This window comes from Plecotus auritus (assembly GCF_963455305.1).
Source record: "Plecotus auritus genome assembly, chromosome: 6".
Taxonomy (NCBI): Eukaryota; Metazoa; Chordata; class Mammalia; order Chiroptera; family Vespertilionidae; genus Plecotus; species Plecotus auritus.
The window spans coordinates 63822380-63845262 of NC_137773.1; the positions used below are offsets into that span (position 1 = coordinate 63822380).

At 42.3% G+C, this 22883-nt stretch overlaps 1 protein-coding gene across 1 annotated transcript; it reads left to right on the forward strand.

The window, feature by feature from the left end:
* Positions 1-13093: 13093 nt before the first annotated feature.
* Positions 13094-14464, forward strand: LOC308251665 (tripartite motif-containing protein 60-like; the record flags this gene model as incomplete). The annotated part of the gene is made up of 1 exon (XM_080675402.1): positions 13094-14464. One exon carries the CDS (start codon positions 13094-13096, stop codon positions 14462-14464), a length of 1371 nt encoding a protein of 456 aa, XP_080531528.1.
* Between the last annotated feature and the right edge of the window lie 8419 nt (positions 14465-22883).

Consider the following 22883-nt stretch of genomic DNA (forward strand, 5'->3'; position numbering starts at 1 on the left):
AAATAGGATTAAAGGGTGTTGAGAAGTTCAAGGGAGGATTACAAAGGAGCAAAATAGATTATGCATATTAACAAGGTTAGTCCCTCCTTAGCCTGCAGGAATAAGGGGCGATCCCATCCAAACAGACTTTTGAAAGACCAAAAGTCCTCCTACCCCTACCCTGGCCCACATATCCCACCTCCAGGGAGGAGGCTTTGGTGGGTGAGGTCTTTAAGAGATTCACCCTCCTAACTGGTAGAACACTGGTTTTGGAGACTCTTCTTGGAGACACACTTCAGGGACGTACTCAAAGGAGCAGGCTCCAGGTAAGCTGGGAGTTGGGATGATACTGGTGCAGGAGGTGGGACCAAACTGAGAGCCATGGACGTATTGCTCCCAATCCTTGGCTTTCTGGGTGGCTACTCTAGCACGGCCTTGACTTTAACTCAGAAGCAAATCATCACTTGGATTCAGGTTATTTTAAGACACATGCTTTCATTATTGCTGGTGTCCCTCAGTTAGCCTTGCCCTACGTCATCAAAATGCTTGTTAAAAATACAGATACCAGGATCCCAATCTGACCTAAGGGGTGACAAATATCTGCTCATTCAAAGTGCCCCAAAGTGCTGATTTGAAGCTGCCTGCGGGAATCCTCTTCTAGAATGTCTCAGTGTCTGAATGTCTCATTTACTTTTAATTTTTTTTGTTTGTTTGTTTAAAACCAGAGTTTCTGCTCTAGCCGGTTTGGCTCAGAGGACTGAGAGGTCCCAGGATTGATTCCGGTCAACGGCATATGCCAGGGTTGTGAGCTCAATCCCCAGTGTGGGGCATGCAGAAGGCAACAAATCAATGATTCTCTTTCTCTCTCATTGCTGTTTCTCTCTCTCTCTTCTCTTCCTCACTGAAATCAATAAAAAAATATTTAAATATCTGAAAAAAACAACAACAGAGGTTCCAAGAGGTTTACCTAAGTTGATGTATATGCTGACACCAAACTGAAAGGGAAGCTGAATGCTATTTTCCTGGTTCCATCTGTCTCAGGAGAAACAAATGATCAAAAATCCCACCCCTAATGACTCAGGCAGACCTGAAATCCAGCCCACATAACATATAAGCAGATGGAACTTTAATGCCAGCCTTGGTCTTTCTCTAATCTCAATTTATCTAAAAATTGAGATTTCTATGGGGGGGATGGGATGTGGGAACAGGGAAGAAGATTAAGGATTTGGAGTGGAGAAAGGGAGCCAGTTTAAAACAACTGTAAGAAAGAAAGGAGATGGAATAGATATGAGAGCTCTGAGATGAAGGGACATGGGTGAAGCTTAAGGAATGGAAGGGGAGAAACCTTGGCTAAAGAGAGCAGAGTAACACTGAAACAGAATTAAAATGGTACATTTTTAAGAAAGTAAATTATAGAATATTCTAGATATCCAGAATAGGAGAGAAAATTTTAAGAACTCATGTATGAAGAACCCATATTCTATAACTAACCTTTTTATAACTTCTACCAATACAAAATTTTGCCATTTCTGTACAGGAAATCTCTAAGGTTTTAATTCTAAACTTTTCATTATACATTTCTAAAAGAAACTCTTATTTTACATACTTCTGCATTAAAATTTTTGAAATTCTGTTCTTGTTTTAATTTATTTGTTTTACAGAAAGTGAAAGGATGGGGCAAGATGAGAGAGAGAGATTGGAAATGAGAAATAGACATTGATTTGTGGTTCCATTCAGTCATGCATTCATTGGTTGCTCCTTCTATGTCCTCTGATTTTGGATTTAACTTGAAACATTGGCTTACTGGGACTAACTGAAATAACAGGCCAAGGCAATGTACATACCTCTAATATCATTAATTACATCAATGTAACATAATTATCAACCAGTTTTTTTAGTCCTCAAATAGCCAACTAAGTTTTGATAAAATATTTTTAAATGAAATGAAATTAGATTTATACATACTAGTAATAACTGATGTGTATATCTTGTAAGTCTATTTTAATCCCTATAACCTACTCCCATGTGTTTTTACTTTCTGTTTATATTTGGGTTGAAGCAACATGATCATATTTTCAGTAGAGTTTATTACGACGGGATTTTACTGATTACTTACTTCATGTATTATTAAAGGTTTACCAGAGAAACAGACCAATAGTATGTATCTAGAAAGACATTTTTAAATAAGTATTGGCTCACAAGGTTATGGAGCCTGAGATGTCCCAGGATCTGCAGTCTGCAAGCAGGAGACCCAGGAAAGACAGTGGTGTCATTGAAGGCCTGAGATTCTGAGAACAGATGGGTCTGAAGGACTGAGAACCTGGAGCAACCAGGACAGGGGGTGGGTGTGCCAGCTTATTGAATCCAGCAGAGAGTGAATTCAGCCTTTCCCCAGTTTTTGTTTTCTTCAGGCCCTCAGTGGACTGGATAATGCCCACTGACATTGGGGAGGACAATCTGCTTTGCTCATCCAATTCAAATACTAATCTCTCCCAGAAATCTCACAGTCACACCCAGAACTAATGTTTCACCTGCTACTGGCTATGCAGTGGTCCAATCAAGGTGACAGGTTAAATTGACCAGATTCTTCAGAGCTTTCTCTATCACTTATATTTCCTGTAACTACATAGTTTGGAACTCTGATGAGATTTAGGTTCATTTATCTGGTAAAACTTCTTCACAAATAATGGTATAGTCCCTCCAACAGTTCTATGATATCTTTTTGTTATTGTTATTATTTTTTTTTAGAGAGGGAGGGAAAGAGAAAATATGAGAGAGATACCTGGATTAGTTGCCTCTCTTATATGACCCAATTGCAGGTGGAACCCGTGACCTTGTGGTACGTGGGACAACACTGCAACCAACTAAGTAAAACTGGCCACTCTTTTATAAAAATTTTTTTTTCTATTTAGTAATTGGTTTTTAGATTGAGAGGAATGGGGGGGGGGGGAGAAGAGAGAGACATCTATTTGTGACACTTGTTTTTGTATTCATTGCTTGATCATTACACTAGAGGCCTGGTGCACAAATTTGTGCACAGGTGGAATCCCTTGGCCTGTCCAGCAATTGGGGCTGATGGAGGGGAGGGGGAGCAGCCAGCCAAGGGGAGGGACCATGGGAGGTTGGCTGTGGGAGCACACTGACCACCAGGGGGCAGCTCCTGCATTAAGCATCTACCCCTTGGTGGTCAGTGTGTGTCATAGCCACTGGTCGACTGGTCGCTTAGGCTTTTCTATGATTATTACATGGGCCCTGGCCACAAACTGAGCTTGAAACCTTGATACATATGTACCATGCTCCAACCAACTGAGCACCTGGCCAAGATCACTTTTTCCCCAAAAAAATATTTTGCTTACTTTAATGAAGCTGATATAGTCAATGTCCATTTAAAACCTATATCCCAGCCCTAACTGGTTTGGCTCAGTGGAAAGAACATCGGCCTGTGGACTGAAGGGTACCAGGCTCCATTCTGGTCAAGGGCAGGCACCTTGGTAGGGCGTGTGCAGGAAGCAACTGATCAATGTTTCTCTCTCATCAATGTTTCTAACTCTTTATCCCTCTCCCTTCCTGTCTGTAAAAATCAATAAAATATATTTTAAAAAAAACAAACCTATATCCCAGGACACAAAGTACAAATAAAATAAAGAAGAGCAGTGTTCTGTTGCCCACACTTTTGCATGAATAACTTTGTTAAATGCTAGTGAAAATTAAAACTCTTCTGGGATCTTCTGACAAGATTTTTCTTTACTATTGAAATGCTTTCTCTTCAGTGAAGCCATCTTTGGCGTTAGTCTTTACTCTCACCTTATTTGTCATCTTGACTCCAACCTGATATTCCTCTTCTTTTGGACCAGACCTTCAGATTTTAAAAATAGCTTCAAGCTCATGAAAGGTCAGTTTTCTACAGTTCAGTTCACTGAAAAACTCCCAGCTCCCACTGAAAGTCATAGTCTAGGAGTGAGGCAATCACATGCTAGGACTTCCGGGCCAATTAGAAGTATTATGATCACTTGCATTGGTCCACCTCATTTATCACAAGCCACAAAACGCACAGTCCTGAAAAGGGTGGTCTCCCTGTGCACACACGTAATATTTCAAAAGGAGAGGGCAATATGAAGGAGGCTGAGGCTTGATCACCATAACTCAGCACAATGAAAACAAACAATAATGAATAATGGGCACTAGAATTCAAATTACCAGAGGTTTTAAAGAAATGGGGGTGGGCAGACAGTTTTCAATTCCATTTGGAACACTACATTACAAAAGAACTATTTTTAAAAATAAGAAAGGATTGAGGGAAAAGAAAAGAATATCTAAATCATTGAATGACCCCCTGTTTTTCCTGATAAACTTCACTCACATCTTCTTCCTCCATTCCCAATTCTCTTCGAGTGTGATTATCAGCAATTCTCTGACCCTCCAAGAGAAACCTGAGCAAGTTCATTGGAACTCCCATCTTAGACAGCATGATTGTTTGGGTTTCTTGAGATGTGTTGTCATTTTCACTTTGAAATGAATCTCACTGCTGACCTGTCCAATGACTTTGTAGTCTCCTGCCCTTTTTTTTTTTTTTATTATTGATTAAGGTATTACATGTGTCCATATCTCCCCATTGCCCCCCCCCCCCCCGCCCCATTCCCATACATGCCCTCACCCTCCAGTGTCTTGCATCCATTGGTTATGCTTATATGCATGCATACAAGTCCTTCAGTTGATCTCTTACCTCCCTCCCCTCTCCACAGCCTTCCCACTGTAATTTGACAGTCTGTTCTATGCTTCTCTGCCTCTGTATCTATCTTTTTGTTCATCAGGTTATAATGTTCTTTATTTTCCATAAATGAGTGAGATAATGTGGTATTTCTCTTTCAGTGACTGGCTTATTTCGCGTAGCATAATGCTCTCCAGTTCCATCCATGCTGTTGCAAATGGTAAGAATTTCTTCTTTTTTAAAGCAGTGTAGTATTCCATTGTGTAGATGTACCATAATTTTCTAATCCACTCATCTGCTGATGGGCACTTAGGCTGTATCCAAATCTTAGCTATTGTAAATTGTGCTGCTATGAACATAGGGGTGCATATATCCTTTCTGATTGGTATTTCTAGTTTCTTGGGAAATATTCCTAGAAGTGGAATCGCTGGGTCAAATGGGAGTTCCATTTTTAGTTTTTTGAGGAAATGCCATACTGTTCTCCACAGTGGCTGCACCAGTCTGCATTCCCACCAGCAGTTCACCAGTGTTGATTTTTCTCCGCATCCTCACCAGCAATTGTCTTTTGTTGATTTGTTGATGATAGCCATTCTGACAGGTGTGAGATGGTACCTCATGTCGTTTTGATTTGCATCTCTCAGATGATTAGTGACTTTGAACATGTTTTCATATGTCTCTTGGCCTTCCTTATGTCCTCTTTGGAAAAGTATCTATTTAGGTCCGTTGCCAATTTTTTGATTGGATTGTTTATCTTCCTTTTGTTAAGTTTATGAGTTCCCTGTAAGTGTTAGAGATTAAACCATTATCGGAGGTAACATTGGCAAATATGTTCTCCCATGCTGTGTTTTGTTGATGGTTTCCTTTGCTGTGCAAAAGCTTTTTATTTTGATGTAGTCCCATTTGTTTATTTTCTCTTTAGTTTCCATTGCCCTAGGAGCAGTATCAGTGAAGAAATTGCTTCGGCATATGTCTGAGATTTCACTGCCTGTGGATTCCTCTAGTATTTTTATGGTTTCCCATCTTATATTTAAGTCCTTTATCCATTTTGAGTTTATTTTTGTGTATGGTGTAAGTTGGTGGTCTAGTTTCATTTTTTTTCATGTATCTGTCCAATTTTCCCAACACCATTTATTGAAGAGACTGTCTTGACTCCATTGTATGCTTTTGCCACCTTTGTCAAATATTAATTGAGTACGTTGCTTTGGGTAAATTTCTGGGTTCTCTATTCTATTCCATTGGTCTATATGTCTGTTCTTATGCCAGTACCAGGCACTTTTGAGAACAGTGGCTTCGTAATATAGCTTGAAATCTGGTCTTGAGATCCCTCCTACTTTATTCTTCTTTCTCAGGAGTGCTGTGGCTATTCGAGGTCTTTTTTTTATCCCAGATGAATTTTTGGAGAGTTCTTTCTAGGTCTGTGAAATATGCCATTGGTATTTTAATGGTGAGTGCATTGAATCTATAGATTGCTTTGGGTAGTATGGACATTTTAATGATGTTGATTCTACCAATCCATGAACATGGTATGCTCTTCCATCTATTTATGTCTTCCCCTATTTCTTTTTTCAATGTCCTGTAGTTTTCTGAGTAGAGGTCTTTTACTTCCTTAGTTAAGTTTATTCCTAGGTATCTTAATTTTTTTGGTGTGATGGTAAATGGGATTGTTTTCTTAGTCTATCTTTCTGTAAGTTCACTGTTAGTGTATAGAAATGCCACAGATTTCTTGGTGTTAATTTTGTATCCTGCTACATTGCCAAATTCATTTAAGTCTAATAATTTTTTGATGGAATCTTTAGGGTTTTCTACGTACAGTATCAGGTCATCTGCGAATAATGACAATTTTACTTCTTTTCCAATTTGAATGCCCTTTATTTCTTCTTCTTGTCTGATTGCTGTAGCTAGCACTTCTAGTACTATGTTGAACAGGAGTGGTGAAAGCGGGCATCCCTGTCTTGTTCCTGTTCTTAGTGGAAATGGTTTTAGTTTTTGCCCATTGAGTATGATGCTGGCTGTAGGTTTGTCATATAAGGCTTTTATTATGTTGAGGTATGATCCTTTTATTCCCACTTTGCTGAGCGTTTTTATCAGAAAAGGGTGTTGGATTTTGTCAAATGCCTTTTCTGCATCAATTGATATGATTATGTGATTTTTGTCTCTCATTTTGTTTATGTGATGTATCACATTTATTGATTTGTGGATATTATATCAGCCTTGCATTCCTGAAATAAATCCTACTTGGTCATGGTGTATGATCTTTCTAATGTAATGCTGGATCAGGATTGCTAGAATTTTGTTGAGGATTTTAGCATCTATGTTCATGAGGGATGTTGGCCTGTAATTCTCTTTCTTTGTGGTGTCTTTATCTGGTTTTGGGATTAGGGTAATGCTGGCTTAATAGAAAGAGTTTGTAAGTATGCCTTCCTCTTGAATTTTTTGGAATAGTCTAAGAAGGATTGGTTTTAGTTCTTCTTTGAATGTTCAGTAAAACTCCCCTGTGAAGCCATCAGGTCCAGGGCTTTTGTTTGCTGGAAGCTTTTTGATAACTGTTTCAATTTCATCAGTAGTTATCGGCCTATTCAGGCTTTTTGAATTTTCCTGATTGAGTATTGGAAGCTTTTATTTTTCTAGGAATGTGTCCATTTCATCGAGGTTGTCCAGTTTGTTGGAGTAGAGTTGTTCATGGTATTTTTTTTACAATCCTTTGTATATCTGTGGGGTCAGTTGTTACATCACCTCTTTCATTTATGATTTTCTTTATTTGGGCCCTCTCTTTTTGTTTCTTGGTGAACCTGGCTAGAGGTTCATCAATCTTATTTATCCTTTCAAAGAACCAGCTCTTGGTTTCATTGATCCTATGTATTGTTTTTTTGGTCTCTGTTATTTATTTCTGCTCTGATCTTTATTATCTCCTTCCTTCTGGTTACTGTGGGCTTTTCTTGTTGCTCTCTTTCTAGATCTTTAAGTTGCAAGGTTAGATAATTTATTACCATTTTTCTTGTTTTTTTGAGGTAGGCCTGTAGAGCTATGAACTTGCCTCTCAGGACTGCTTTCATTGTGTCCCATAGGTTTGGGATTGTTATGTTTTCATTGTCATTTGTTTCCAGGATGCTATTAATTTCTTCTTTGATCTCTTTGGTAACCCAATCAGTGTTTAATAGCATGCTATTTAGCCTCCAAGTGTTTGAATTTTTTTCCATTGTTTTTATTGTAGTTGATTTCTAGTTTTATGCCATTATGGTCTGAGAAGATGCTTGTTATGATTTCTATCTTCTTGAATTTGAAGAGACTTTGCCTGTGTCCTAATATGTGGTCTATCTTTGAAAATGTTCCATGTGCACTGGGGAAGAATGTATATTCTGTAGCTTTGGGGTGAAATGTTCTGAAGATGTCAATTAAGTCCATCTGATCTAGTGAGTCATTTAGGATTGCTGTTTCTTTGCTGATTTTTTGTTTAGAGGATTTATCCAGTGGTGTCAGTAGGGTATTAAAGTCCCCTACTATGACTGTATTGCTATCAATCTCTCCCTTGATATCTTCCAGAAGTTGTTTTATATTTGAGTGCTCCTGTATTGGGTGCATATATGTTTACCAGAGTTATATCTTCTTGTTGAATTGCTCCCTTTAGTATTATGTAGTGGCCTTCATTATCTCTTGTTATGGCCTTTACTTTGAGGTCTATTTTATCAGATATAAGTATCACAACCCCAGCTTTTTTCTCCTTTCCATTTGCCTGTAAAATGTTTTTCCATCCCTTCACTCTCAGTCTGTGTGAATCCATTTTTCTGAGGTGGGTCTCTTGCAGACAGCAAATATATGGGTCATGTTTTCTTATCCATTCAGCTACCCTGTGTTTTTTGATTGGTGCATTTAATCCATTTACATTTAATGTCATTATTGATAAGTACTTGTTTGTTGTCATTTTTGTTCTTGCTGTTTGTGGTTCTTCTTGCCTTTCTGTTCTTTTTACAGCAGTCCCTTTAGCATTTCTTGCAATGCTGGCTTGGTAGTAATAAACTCTCTTAGCCCTTTTTTGTCTGTGAAGCTCCTGATTCCACCTTCAATTTTGAATGATAGCCTTGGTGGGTGTAGTATTCTTAGATTCAGTCCCTTGCTTTGCATCACTTTGTATATTTCATTCCATTCCCTTCTGGCCTCTTGTGTTTCTGTTGAGAAATCAGTTGATATTCTAATAGGAGATCCCTTGTAGGTAACTTTCTGTCTCTCTCTGGCAGCCTTTAAGATTCTTACTTTGTAGTTGGTGTTTGCCAATTTAATTATGATGTGTCTTGGTGTCGGTCTTTTGGGGTTCCTCTTGTTTGGGACTCTATGTACTTCTTGAACTTGCATAGTTTTTTTTCTTGCCAATATCAGGGAAGTTTTCTGTCATTATTTCTTCAAACAGGTTTTCTATTCCTTACTTCTCTTCCTCTCCTTCTGGTACCCCTATTATGCAAATGTTGTTTCATTTTGTGTTGTCCTACAGCTCCCTTAGGCTCTCCTCTTGCTTTTTAAGTCTTCTTTCCAGTTGCTTCTGTGTTTGTGTGTGTTTTCCTACCTTGTCTTCTAATTCACTGATGTGGTCCTCAGCTTCTTCTACTGTTTAAGCCTTCCATTTTGTTCTTTATTGCAGCTATGTCGTTTTTCATCTCATCTTTGTTCCTTTTCATGTTGGTGACATTCTCATTCAGCTCCTTATAATTATCATTGAGTTGTGTGTATTTGTCATTGAGTTGTGTGTATTTGTCATCCAGCTGTTTAAACATCCTTATAACCATTACTCTGAATTCTTTCTCTGATATGTTGCTAGCCTCAATTTCATTTAACTCGCTTTCTGATGATTCCTCTTTTTCTTTCCTTTGGGGATTGCTTTTTTGTCTTCCCATGTTTTGCTGTAACATTTTAATTGTAGGTCCGATTGGTTTGATACCCAGGTTCTTTTGGGTTGGTGCTACTGGTGTGATCTCTCAGGTTTCCTGGGCTTGGTAATCTAGTATAGCTCCCTACTTGAGCTATTTGGGTTCTCTTGATGTAGGTCTGTGAGCTGGAAAGGTACAACTGCAGTGTCTAGAAGTCAGCAGCTGTGGGGGGAGGGTGTCCCAACTTTTCCTATCTTGCTCCCTTGATTGAAATCACACATGCGCAGAGGGGACTCCCAGTGGCACCCAGGAACCATCTGTTGGGGTGATGGGTCTCAGGAGGCCTGCGCTCTGGAAAGGCGTGACTGTGGTGTCCAGAGTTCTGTAGTTGTGGGGTGGGCAGACTCAGCTTTTGCTACTGCACCTTTGGTGGATAGACACAAGCTCCCAGTGGAGGCTCACAGGGGCACCCGTGGTGCATTTGCCAGCGAGGGGCGCTGAAGTACTCTGAGGGGCCATGGCACTGAAGCCATATAATTGAGGCATCTGTGTGCAGGTATCCAGGATGAGTGAATTCAGAATTTCTACTGCCACGAGGAGTGCATCCCTGTTTGTCCAAGATTACACCCAGCAAGGACTCACAGCAGCTCCCCAGAGGACCCTGTGGATAAATGGGCTCAAGGTGCCTGCCCATTGGAAATGCGCACATCTGTGGTGGTGCGTTTGCTGGCACAGAGCTCTGATGCACTTTGAGGGGCCCTGGCACTGAAGTTACGCTGCTGGGGTGTCTGTGGGCAGGTATCCAGGATGAGTGAATTCAGAATTTCTACTGTTGGGGGGAGTGCATCCCTGTTTGTCCAAGATCACACCCAGCAAGGACTCACAGCAGCTCCCACAAGCACCCTGTGGATAGATGGGCTCAGGGTGCCTGTCCTTGGGAAATGCGCGCGTCTGTGGCGGTGCATTTGCCGGCGCAGAGCTCTGACGCACTTTGAGGGCCCTGGCACTGAAGTTAAGCAGCTGGGGTGTCTGTGGGAATTCAGAATTTCTACTGCGGGGCAGCGTGCCCTTGTCTGTACAGAATCACACCCAGCGGGGGCTCCCAGGCCCTCCCAGGTGCTGCCTATGGAGTGGTGTGCCCTGGATGCCTGCGCAGCTGGAAACTCACGAATGTGGTGTCCGGAGTTCTGCCGCTGGGGAGGGGGAAGATGTACTTACTACTGCGGGAATAGTGCACCTTTGGAGGTGGAGGTCCCAGGGTCCCAGGGTCCTGCGGGTCTGCGGCTGGGGTAGCAGAGTTTTGGCTGGAGTGGCTGCTGGGTAGTGGGCAGTGTCAAAGACCTGTCTGAGAGGTGGTGCTGATGAGTTCCTAGAAAAGGCCGCTGTCCCCTTCAAGATGGCGTGGGATCTGTGCTGAAGTCCTGCAGTCCAGGGAGTGCCCACAGCAGTGGTAGTCTCTCCTTGTCCAAGAGAGCCTGGTCTGCCAGCCCCTGCTCCTCCTGCGGGATTTAACTGTCCCTTCACTCACACCCACACCACACACATCCAAACACTCTCCTTTCATCCCCTCACTCACTTCCTCTCCCTCACCTCCATCCTGCCAGCCTCCATCTTTTCTCTATCTCAGGGGTGGGCAAACTTTTTGACTCGAGGGCCACAATGGGTTCTTAAACTGGACCGGAGGGCCGGAACAAAAGCATGGGTGGAGTGTTTGTGTGAACTAATATAAATTCAAAGTAAACATCATTGCATAAAAGGGTACGGTCTTTTTTTTATTTATTTCAATAGTTTTATTCATTTCAAACATTTTAACAAGAAGAATGTAAACACTAATTATTATAATTTGAAACTTCAAAAAATGGAGGAATCATAGCACAATAACATACCTTATATTGAAGATGGCAAAGGCAAAATAAAATTGCCTAACAAAGGAAAGGTACAAAAGCCTTTCAAATTAAACTTAAATATAATAAAATAATTTAAAACTAAAACAAATAGAAAAGAACAAAATGTGTAAACAGTAAATTAAACATTTTCTTTAGTGCAACTTCCAAATTATGCCCGGGACGTAGATATAGATGGCAATGTAGACTGGGTTGAAAGGTTTTTGGTCTTTAAAACATCAACTTCAGTGGGAACAGTGTTGTTGGTCTCCTTTTTAGCTAATGCTCTGATACTGTACTCTCCAGGGGCGTGTCTCCCTACATCACCAAGGTAACGTGTCTACGCATTCCCAGGGTGATGTAGGGGGCATTATAAGGAGCCTCTGGAAGATTGAGAGGTTGTTCCTTCTACTGAATGGGCGGATATAAATCCGCCCAATCAGAAGAAGGAGCTGCGGCCGTGTTTCCGACGTTGGCATGTTAATACTGCTGCTGGTGAAGGAGCGGAGGGGAGAGCAAGAGAACCCTCCGCTCTTTCGGCTCCGCGGGCCGGATAGAACAGCCGAACGGGCCGGATCCGGCCCGCGGGCCGTAGTTTGCCCACGGCTGCTCTATCTCCTTCCTTCTTATTCCCCAAGACCTCAGTTGATGATTTTACCTCCTGGTCAGACAAGTGCATGGTGCTTTACCTGAGGTGTCCACACAGAAGCATCCTAGGGTAGGCAGGATCTCACTCCTGGATTTACAAATCCTACTGTCTTCCCCACAGCACAAGATCACTTTTTAAAAAAAATAAATCATTATTGCCCTAACCAGTTTGGCTCAGTGGATAGAGCATTGGCCTGCGGACTCAAGGGTCCCAGGTTCGATTCTGGTCAAGGGCATGTACTTTGGTTGCGGACACATCCCCAGGAGGGGGCGTGCAGGAGGCAGCTGATCGATGTTTCTCTCTCATCAATGTTTCTAACTCTATCCCTCTCCCTTCCTCTCTGTAAAAAAATCAATAAAATATATGTTTTTAAAATAAACAAATAAATCATTATTGTTGAAAGTATTACATATGTCACCTTTTTTCCCCTTTGCCCTTTCCACCCTCCTCCTTCTCCTCAAGCCTTCGCCACCCACTGTCAGTGTCTATGGGTTATGCATATACACATATGAGTTCACTGGTTGATCTCTTCCCCCCTTCCCCCGCCCCGTCCCCCTGCCTTCTCTGATTGAGGCCAATGATAAATTTGCCTAGATTGATTAATTCCTTTTAAGTTGCAAAATAGACTTTACTTCTAATTCCTCCTTAAATATTGTCATGATAAATGATTTGGTCTACTTAACCTACTGTTCATACAGGGAGGGAAGGATTAATGCTGGCTGATTGAACTTTTAAATTGAACTTTCTTGTCCACAGAAACCACTTATGACTTGGATGGTGCTGGGTTTTTGACCAGAGTCCACAGCTGATCTTCACTAGGGGAACCTGACATTAAATACACAAGGAGTAGGTGACAGAAGACTGGATGTCAGCTGGCCACTGGGACTCTTCTTAGAAGCTCCTAGTGCCTTCCACAGAGAGGGAGGCCTGAGCAGACCTCAGCTTCTCACTTTTCCTCGCTCCTGGAGGATCACACTGACTGAAGAGTATCTCTTCTGATAGACACCTTCACTGCACAATGGCCTTTGCAGCTTCCCTGGCCAAGCTCCAGGCAGAGGCCAGCTGCCCCATCTGCCTGGATCACCTGAGAGACCCAGTGACCACTGAGTGTGGGCACAACTTTTGTCACTCCTGCATCCACCAGCGCTGGGAAGATCTACGGGGCACCTTTCCCTGTCCTGTCTGCCTCCACCACTGCCCTGACAGGAGCTTGAAGAGGAACACCCAACTATGTCGCATGACTGAGATTGTTCATCAGATTCCCACCATGAGGGGAAAGAGGAAAAGGCAAGAGGAACCCCTGTGTAAGAAGCACAATGAGGTTCTGACCCTGTTCTGTGAGAAGGACCTGGAGCTACTGTGTGCCCAGTGCATGGTCTCGTCTGACCACCAGGATCAGCCCCTGATCCCCATTGAGGAAGCTGCAGCTAGTCACAGGAGGATGCTCAAAAGTCACATTGAGGCCAAGACTAATCACCTTGAAGTTGTTGAAACGTTATATAAAAACCAAGTTCAAAATACTTGGGAAGTGAAAAGGAAGATGGGAAAATGGAGGGAGGAGTTGGACAATGAATGTAAAGAAATTAAGTGTTTCTTAGCTATCGAGAGAAATGAAATTGATAATGATCTACTTATAGAAGAGAAGGATGTTGAAGAAAAACTAATTGAAAATGGAAGGCAAATTTCATACCATATGTTCAGGCTAAGCAATCTGTTAAGTGAAATAGAAGAAAAGTGTTTGCAGACAGACCTGGATTTACTCACAGGAATTGAAAGTATCCACAACAGGTATGAAAACCTAGAGACCCCAGCAATTTTTTCATGTGATTTAAAGAAGGGGTCTTACAATCTCCCCCCAAATTATTTGGGCCTGCATAAAATGATCCGCAAGTTTCTGGTAGATTTGACACTGGATCCTGAAACAGCCCATCCAAACGTCATTACGTCAAGTGATAGAAGAAGTGTGAAATATGGGACACCAAGTGGTTTTCCTAATCCCCAGGATCTTACTTCTTACCCAGCTGTCCTTAGTTCTGAGGGAATTGATGCTGGCAGGCATTTTTGGGCCGTAAAAATAACAGGCACAGGTGAATGTTTCTTAGGTGTGTGTAAAGAATCATTCCCCAGAAATACTCACATATCACCATCGGCAAGAAATGGATGCTGGCAATATTCACTCTGGATTCCTACAAGTGGCCCTAGCTCTATAGGACAACCGAAAATTGGCATTTTTCTGGACTACGAGTTGGGAGAAGTTTCATTTTATAATTTGAATGACTGCTCATACTTGTATGGAATCACTGATACATTTACAGAAAAACTTATGCCTTATTTTTCAATTGCATCTTCTTCAGCATCTCTTAAAATCCGCATCATCAGAGGCAAGTGATGACAATTTGGATGAATTTTTTTATGTGCTTATTCCCTTCCCTTGTTATTGAAAGGAAAACATAATAAACATCGTGATTTCAGTTTTAAAGTTTGAATGTTGAAAACTTTTAGGATGCACCCTTCTTTCCTCCCTGACTTTACAACTGGGAAAGTGATGAGAAAGTCCAGGTGCTCCATCCTTGGGTGCAGGGGGAAGTTCCAATCAAGTGAGTTTCCATTAGTATCAGCACCCAGTAACTGCCATGAACACCACAAGCTAGTCCCATTTCCCTGTGCTCTCAGTCATTTTGGTTCCTACTCTAAGATCCACTGACACCACAAAACCTCCTCATGTGAGTAATAAACTTATTCATACTCTCCTGGTATGTGGTGAGTCATCATCAGTATGAATATTTGAAGCCAGTTTTGGATGGCTTCCACCCTGACTATGCAAGCTGGTCACCACCATTGGCATTGTGAGCAGGATTTTCCGGATATGAGCCCCACCCCCATCCCCACCACCCACCCCCCCTCCCACCCCCACCTCAACCAGGGCTTCCTCTGGCTTTGTGTGGTAACACCGCTGGTTCCCATAGGCAAGGGTATCCTTGCAGTTTGTGCTGCATTTGTTGAGTTCTATGGAGGCTATGTTGTAGATTTGACTGACCTAAGTCAGAAAAAGACATTCTAGCCCAGTCAGTATTCTCAGTGGTTGAGCACTGACCTATAAACCAGGAGTCCAGGTTAGATTCCCAGTCAGAGCACATGCCCTGGTTGCTGGCTCTATTCCCAGTAAGCCATGTGTGGGAGGCAGCCAATGGATGATTGCCTCATCATTTATGTTTCCATCTCTTTTTCTGAAGTCAATAAAATACATATATTTTTTAAAAACTCATTTTATTTGCTTGGTATTATTTTCCATATAATTTTTTTGGAATCCTAATTGTCTTGCTTTTGTCTCATGTTTTATAAAATGTTCATGTACAGCGCTGAGCAAAAACAGGTTGACAGTAGTGATACAAATGTGTACAGTAATAACAAATAATAAAAGAATAAACTGTGTATTAACAACTGTAAACACACTTTTTTTAAATATATTTTATTGATATTTTACAGAGAGGAAGGGAGAGGGATAGAGAGCTAGAAACATCGATGAGAGAGAAACATCCATCAGCTGCCTCCTGCACACCTCCCACTGGGGATGTGCCCGCAACCAAAGCACATGCCCCCAACCGGAATCGAACCCGGGACCCTTCAGTCCCCAGGCCGACGCTCTATCCACTGAGCCAAACCGGCTTCGGCTGTAAACACACTTTTGTTTAAAATCCTCACTTGAGACCTAGCTGGTTTGGTTCAGTGGATAGAGCATTGGCCTGCAGACTGAAAGGTCCTGGGTTCAATTCCAGTCACATGCCCAGGGTGGCAGGCTTGATCCCAAGTAGGGGGTGTGCAGGAGGCAGCAGATCAATGAATTTCATTGTTGATGTTTCTATCTCAATCTTCCTTCATCTCTAAAACCAATAAAAATTATATTTAAAAATATATTTATAAAATAAATAAAATCCTCAACTGATATGTTTACTGATAAAGAGACATAGAAAGGAAAAGAGAGAAACATCTATGTGAGAGAGAAGCACCAACCAGTTGTTTCCTTTATGTGCCCTGAAGGGGGGTTAAACCTAAAACCTATGTGCTCTGAGTGGGAATCAAATCTGCAGCTTTTTTTGGTGTAGGAGACCACATTCCAACAAACTAAACCACCTGGCCAAGGCTGTAAACGTGCCTTTGACAATCCCAGTATGACCTCCAAAGATCACATACTCATTTTTTACATTATGTGAAATTTACAACCTTTAGAACATGCTTCTGTTTATATGCCTGTATATGTATTGTTAACAATGTTTGGAAATAAAGTTTTGGTTTGCATATCTCTGACTATTTGTCTGTCTTCATAACTTGAAAAGATGCTCAGCAGAGAGAAGCATCGATCAGACCATCAAACAGCAGAGGGGAGGTAGGGGAGCGTGGGGGTAAGGGGGAGAGATTAACCAAAGGACTTGTATGCATGCATATAAGCCTAACCAATGGACACAGACACCAGGGGGTTGAGGGCATGAGTGGGGGGGGGGGGTTGGGGGAGGCAATGGGGGGATAAGGACACATATGTAATACCTTAATCCAGTGGTTCTCAACCTTTCTAATGCCGCGACCCTTTAATACAGTTCCTCATGTTGTGGTGACCCCCACCCATAAAATTATTTTTGTTGCTACTTCATAAATGTAATTTTGCTACTGTTATGAATTGTAATGTAAATATCTGTGTTTTCCGATGGTCTTAGGCGACCATGCTAGCGGTTCTTAACCTGTGGGTCGCTACCCACAGGTTGAGAACCGCTGCTGCTGAGCCTAAGACCATAGGAAGCCACCCTCACCCCTAGCGGCCCGGCATGAGGCGGTGCTTCCTGCGCGGGGCTGGCCTGGTGCGGGGGGTTGTAAGAGGAGGCACCAGGGTGGGATCGAGTCCACGCCTCGCCGGCTTATTTTCCAGGGTCCCCGCCTGGGTGGGCTGCTGGGCGGTGGCTGTGCCCACGTGCCTGGCGCATCTGTGATCCCGGAACTGAGAGCTTCCCCTGATCCGCGCTGGCCTCACAGCCCCGGCTCCTTGCGCGTCCTGGGCGCCGGGCCGCTCCGCTCTATCCCGCTGGGGCACGTGTGGCGAATCTCCCCTCCTTAGGGGTTGCCTGCCTTGGCTCTGAAGGGCTGTGGTGTGGACCTGGAGCGGCTGCAATAGTCAGACCTGTGGCCATCATCACCAGGAAACCTTGGAGAAAAACAATGGGCTGTTTTGAATTTAGGCAGGCATGGTAGTAATGAAAGGATTTTTTACTCTCCTTTCTTAGACGGATCCAAACCAGATTACTAAAAAAAAAAAAAAAAGAGAGAGAGAAAGAAACCAAGATGGCGGCATAGGTAAGCACCTAAACTGCTGTGTTGCACAACAATTTCAAAACTACAACTAAAAGACAGAACGGACACCATCCAGAACCACAGGAAAGCTGGCTGAGTGAAAATTCTACAACTAGAAGGAAAGAGAAAAGCTCACAGAAAATTGGAGGTACGGCAAAGGGTCTTTGTGCGCGCAGAGAGGAAGGGCGGCTGAGAGCCTGGCTGACTTTCTCTGGCGGAAGGGGGAAGGAAGCCCCCGACTGCACTGAACCCCAGTTCTGACTGCACTGAATCCCAGTCCCGGGCAAAACCCCGTGGACCCAGGCTCATACAGGGGGAGTCTGGACTGTCAGGTAGAGAGAAAGGCACTCGAAGACTCGGAGACCCGGGGGAGACCCAGGGAAGCCCCAGCGTGCCAGGGTGCACAAAGGCTGCGGAGGTTGCCACAGGCTTTCCCTAGCAGAAGGGAGTCAGAAGCTCCTGACTGCACTGAACCCCAGTTCCAGGCGAGCCCCTGGGGACCCACGCTCTTACAGGGGGAATCTGGACTCTCGGGCGGAGACTCCGGAGCCGGGGAAGGCAGAGGTCTGAAGGTGCGCGCGCGTGCAAGGGCAAGGCTGACTGGAAGCCAAGATTGTCTGCTCCGCCCTGAGACTCCACCCCATCCAAGCTGAGCACAGAGGCTTTTGCAATTTGGCAAGTCTAATCCTATAAGGCTGTCTCTAGCACCGAACTTCTCCCAGTGTAGACACAGTTGATCCTTATAGCCAACTGGCCTGGAGGTTAATTCCTCCCAGTGATACCAACAACAATCAAGACTTAACTACAACAAGGCTGTACACACAGTCCACAAAGGGGGGCACCAAGAGTGTCCACCTCAGGTTAACTGGGGAGGCTGACCCACTGGGCCATATAGGAAACCTAGCACACAAATCTACCCTACCAACTCAGGGAAGCAGTGAAAATGCGGCGTCAAAGAAACAGATCACAAACGAAAGAAATGGAGGAAAACAAACGACTGGATATAGAATTCAAAACCACGGTTATAAGGCTTTTCAAGAATATCCTAGAAAAGGCCGATAAATATAATGAGACCCTCGAAGATATGAAAAAGGACCAACTAGAAATTAAACATACACTGACTGAAATAAAAAAGATTATATAGAGACCCAACAATAGACTAGAGGAACACAAGAATCAAGTCAAAGAATTGAAATACAAAGAAGCAAAAAACACTCAACCAAAAAAGCAAAAAGAAAAAAAAAAATCCAAAAAGTTGAAGATAGTGTAAGAAGACTCTGGGACAACTTCAAGTGTACCAACATCAGAATTATGGGGGTGCCAGAAGAAGAGAGAGAGCAAGATACTGAAAACCTATTTGAAGAAATAATGACTGAAAACTTCCCCCACCTGGTGAAAGAAATAGACTTATGCCGGGGGCCATAAAAGAAGAATTTAGTCTTACTCCCTGGTCAGCCCTACTTCCTGATTGGGCAAGGAAAGCCCGCGCGCCCAAGGGCCAGAAGAACCCCCCATATCAGAATAACCGATCAGCTAGGACAGATACCCAGTCCCCAACCAATCATCCCATGGCAACTCCTTATCCTATCCCTCCCCTCTTGAGTGCTTATATACCGCAACACTCGAATAAAAAAACGAGGCTTGATCAGGAACCTTGTCTTGCCTCCGTTCTTCGCGTTCCTTGTTTGTCTCATTCTCTTAGGTGGTTCCTGCGTGCCCTCGTTGCTGCCCCGCGGGCCGGGGCATCTGGCGCCCAACGTGGCGCACCCTGGGGACCCCCGACGAGAACGTCTACCGGAGAAGCCCTGGCCAGGCACCCCCCAGAGTCGCCGCGAGGACCCGCGAGTGAAGACTCAGCATTAGATCGCCACGGTCCCACCCGCCCGTGAGACAGATCGGAGGAAGGTAGGTAGACGATTTTTCAAACAAGATTTCAGAACATTTCACCCCTTTTTGCTCGACTGCTATTATTGGCTCTCTTGGTCGATTCTTTCCTGCCCACTAATAAGCACTCATTTGCCGATTTGGGGAAGAGTGAAGGGTACCCATCTCCGGCTGTGAGAACTCTGATTCACTTGAATTAGTACCGTCGCCCGGCTTTCTTGTCGCGAATTCTCTCCAATTAGATCTACTCTTAAAACCTTGAGCTTGCTTTGAACAAAAGGTCGTTCACCTCACAGACTCAACAAAGGGAATTCCTACTCCCTGAAAAGGGCAAAAGGGGTCTTCCCGTCTGTGTGGATCCGTGTAGGCGGATTATACCTACCGACTGTTTCACGCAAGCAAGGGAGTAAAGGGTAGAGTCGAAAAGAGAGTAATTCCGCCTGAATCCCTGGGTTGACGGGAAAATTCAGGCTGACCTGGAACGGGGATTATACGTCCCAGAGGCTTACGTGGGGGAAGGAGTCACTCGGAGAGCCATCCAGTCGACCAATAATGGGGAATTCTGAGTGCCCATGAAATGTTCCTTGACGGTGTCAAGATATCCCTCAGAGCGCGAGGAATAAGGGTTAAAAGACCTTAGGCAGTTCTTTGAGTTTGTTCATGATACCTGCCCTTGGTTCCCCCTAGCAAAAATGCTGGGAACGGGTAGGAGATGCCCTACAGGATTTTTATCGGGCCCTTGGCCCTGAGAAGATTCCCGTTACTGCCTTTTCTTATTGGAACTTAATTCATGACATTCTAAAAATCCATTCTCAAGACCCTGATGTTAAAGAGGTCATCAAAACAAAAGAGGAGATTCTTAAGGAAAACTCCCTTCCATCTGACCCCATCAGACAAGCTAAAATAACCCTTGCTCGAGAAGTTTCTTCTTTAAAGGAAATTTTACAGCAGAAACGAGAGCAAGTCCAACTTATTAAAGAAATTCAAGCCCTCGAGGCTGAGCTTTCCACCCTAAGTCCTACCCAACAGAATACTCCTAAAACTAAAGCCCCGCCCCAGGCCCTATCGGCTAAAATACAATGCTAATGAACCTTGTTAAAAAAGTTAACTTTTAAGGCCTACAAGAACATAAATAAATTTGTCTTTGTTATAGAATTTATCCAAAGTGAATGCTTGAAAATAATTATAATTGACTCTAGAATCTCAAAGAAATTGTTGATATATAGATAAATAATGTATTAATTATAAAGAGCTAAGTAGCCCAGGTAACTGGCTACGCCCTTTGTTAATGGAGGAAGGGGTAGACGCCCTTCCCCCTAGAAGACAGGTAATCTAGTTTCCTGCCAGGAACTATCTTTGAAAAATGTGGTAATTTACATTAGAATAAGCCAAACCGAGTTTTACGGAGCTACTGGCAAATAAAAAGTAAAGTTTAAATTTGCCTCATAAAAAAACCTAGAGGACAGAATTGAATCTATTAATTGATTATGTCTTGTATTTTTCTTAAAAATGTAAAAGTATTATTGATTTGAGAAATGCTAAGTATTTAATTTGCTACCTAAAATTTGAAGCTCTGAAAGTTTAAGGTCTCTTTTCTCACCATGAAAAGGTTTTAAAGCTAACGCCCTTTGTTAATGGAGGAAGGGGTAGACGCCCTTCCCCCAGAAAAACAGGTAGACCAGTTCCCGCCAGCAGCCATCTTTAAAGAATGATAATTTGCATTTAAATGGCTACAGGTTTGCTAGCCGCCCTTCTCTGAAAAGGTCAAGCGACTAGGCCAAAAAACCTGTTTTGGTAGCCTAAAAGTTTTTCCTTTAAGTGGCAAACTCTTAAATAAAAAGTGGCTCCTTTGAAATCAGCTTTCCGCTAGTAGCCATTCTTTAAAGGCCATTTTACATTTGAATACCTACAAGTTTGCTTCTCAATTGCCCCGGGCAGAAAAAACATGGTCCATTTAAAGTTAATTATTGGATTTTGAAATATATTCTTAAAAGTATAAAGGGTTATTAATAAAGAACTACTAAATATTTGACTTGCCAGCTCTAAAATTTCAAGGTTCAAATTAAAATTGGGAGAAATTATATAAATGTGGTAATTAAATGCCTAAAATATAAAAACGTGTTTTTGAGAAAATAAAATACTGTTTTCTCTGATAATTAGGAATTCAAAAAATATTACTTATTGATCTGATTTTAAAAAGAGGATTAATTCTGTGATTCAGTACAGATTTAATTGATATTCTTTAAGATAATTTAAGTATATAATCTTTAAAACATCTTAAATATAACCAAAAATTTCAACAGCAGTAGAATTTCAAGAAAGACAAAAGTTACAAGCAGCCTGCATTTTGAATGGGCTGGGGTAGAACAGTGTTTATGCTTTTGGATCAGACCAATAAGTATCAGACTTATAATTTTTACTGAATAAGTTTCTTTGCTTTTTAATTAAAGATACCTACTTAAGTTAACTTATAAATTAGCTTTTATATTATAATCAAGGTCTCATATAAATTAAGTTACATAAGAAGCCAATGTTTTTATCCAAGTAAAATTTAAGAACAGATTAGAAGCCACCATTTACTGCCTGACTGGTAGCCGCCTGCATTCTTAATTAAGCTAGAGGCGGGGCAACATTTGCTGCTTGTGAATCAGACATAAACATTTAGCTTTTTAAATTATAATCAAGGTTTTCAGCTAAATAAAAAGCCAATATTTTTATAAACAATTCTAATAAAGACCAGAAACAGCTAGTGAGATTTTTGTTTGTCTGCAATATAAATTTGACTGTCTTTTAAAAGAACAGATTAGACAGCTGCCATGATGGCCACATGGCTTGCTGGTATCCTTGGAAGCCATAGGGGCCAACCCTTTCCTTTGGAATAAGCCAATGTCTTTGTAAGCAATTTGATTAAGTATTCGAAGAAAGTTACTGAAGGCTTCCCATGATCCCTCTGTATATGCAAATTAGCTAATGGGGATACTCTTAAAAAATAAAATTCCAGCTTAATAAAAAAGGAGAAATTTGAGAGGCACAGAAAATGTAACTAGACCTTGTCTATACAAAAAGAAATTGACAGCCAGTTTGAAATTGAATTGTCTTGGCTTAGAGCAAAGAATATCCTTACATGATATTATTCTACAATGTCATTATAATTTTCGATGCTTTGAAAACAGCATATTGTACAATTAATCCAAACAAACTTAAAAATCTAAAATTTTTTTAATGTTTGGCAGCAATTTAAAAGGGACATGAAAGGATTCAATTCCTTCCACTGTGTGAAAGGCCCCTTGGGAAGGTACTTGAGCATTCTATATTGGCCCTTTTTGTCAAAAGGAACCCTCTTCTCACAATTCAATTGCCCACAGCTGTTGCTTGAGTTTTCAGTTCATTCTGAGGTTGAAACCTCATGTTGGATGGTACCATAGATCTGTCTCTCGCACAATGGCGTGAGCTGGGCCTTCCCTGGAGAAAGAAACCTGGGTTCCCCAAGATATATGATCAATGCCGGGGCCCCCCACCAGTGGGGGGATCCCAAGGCAGGTGCTGGGCATGGAGGCCATAGAGGCATAGGCTACCAAGGAGACAGA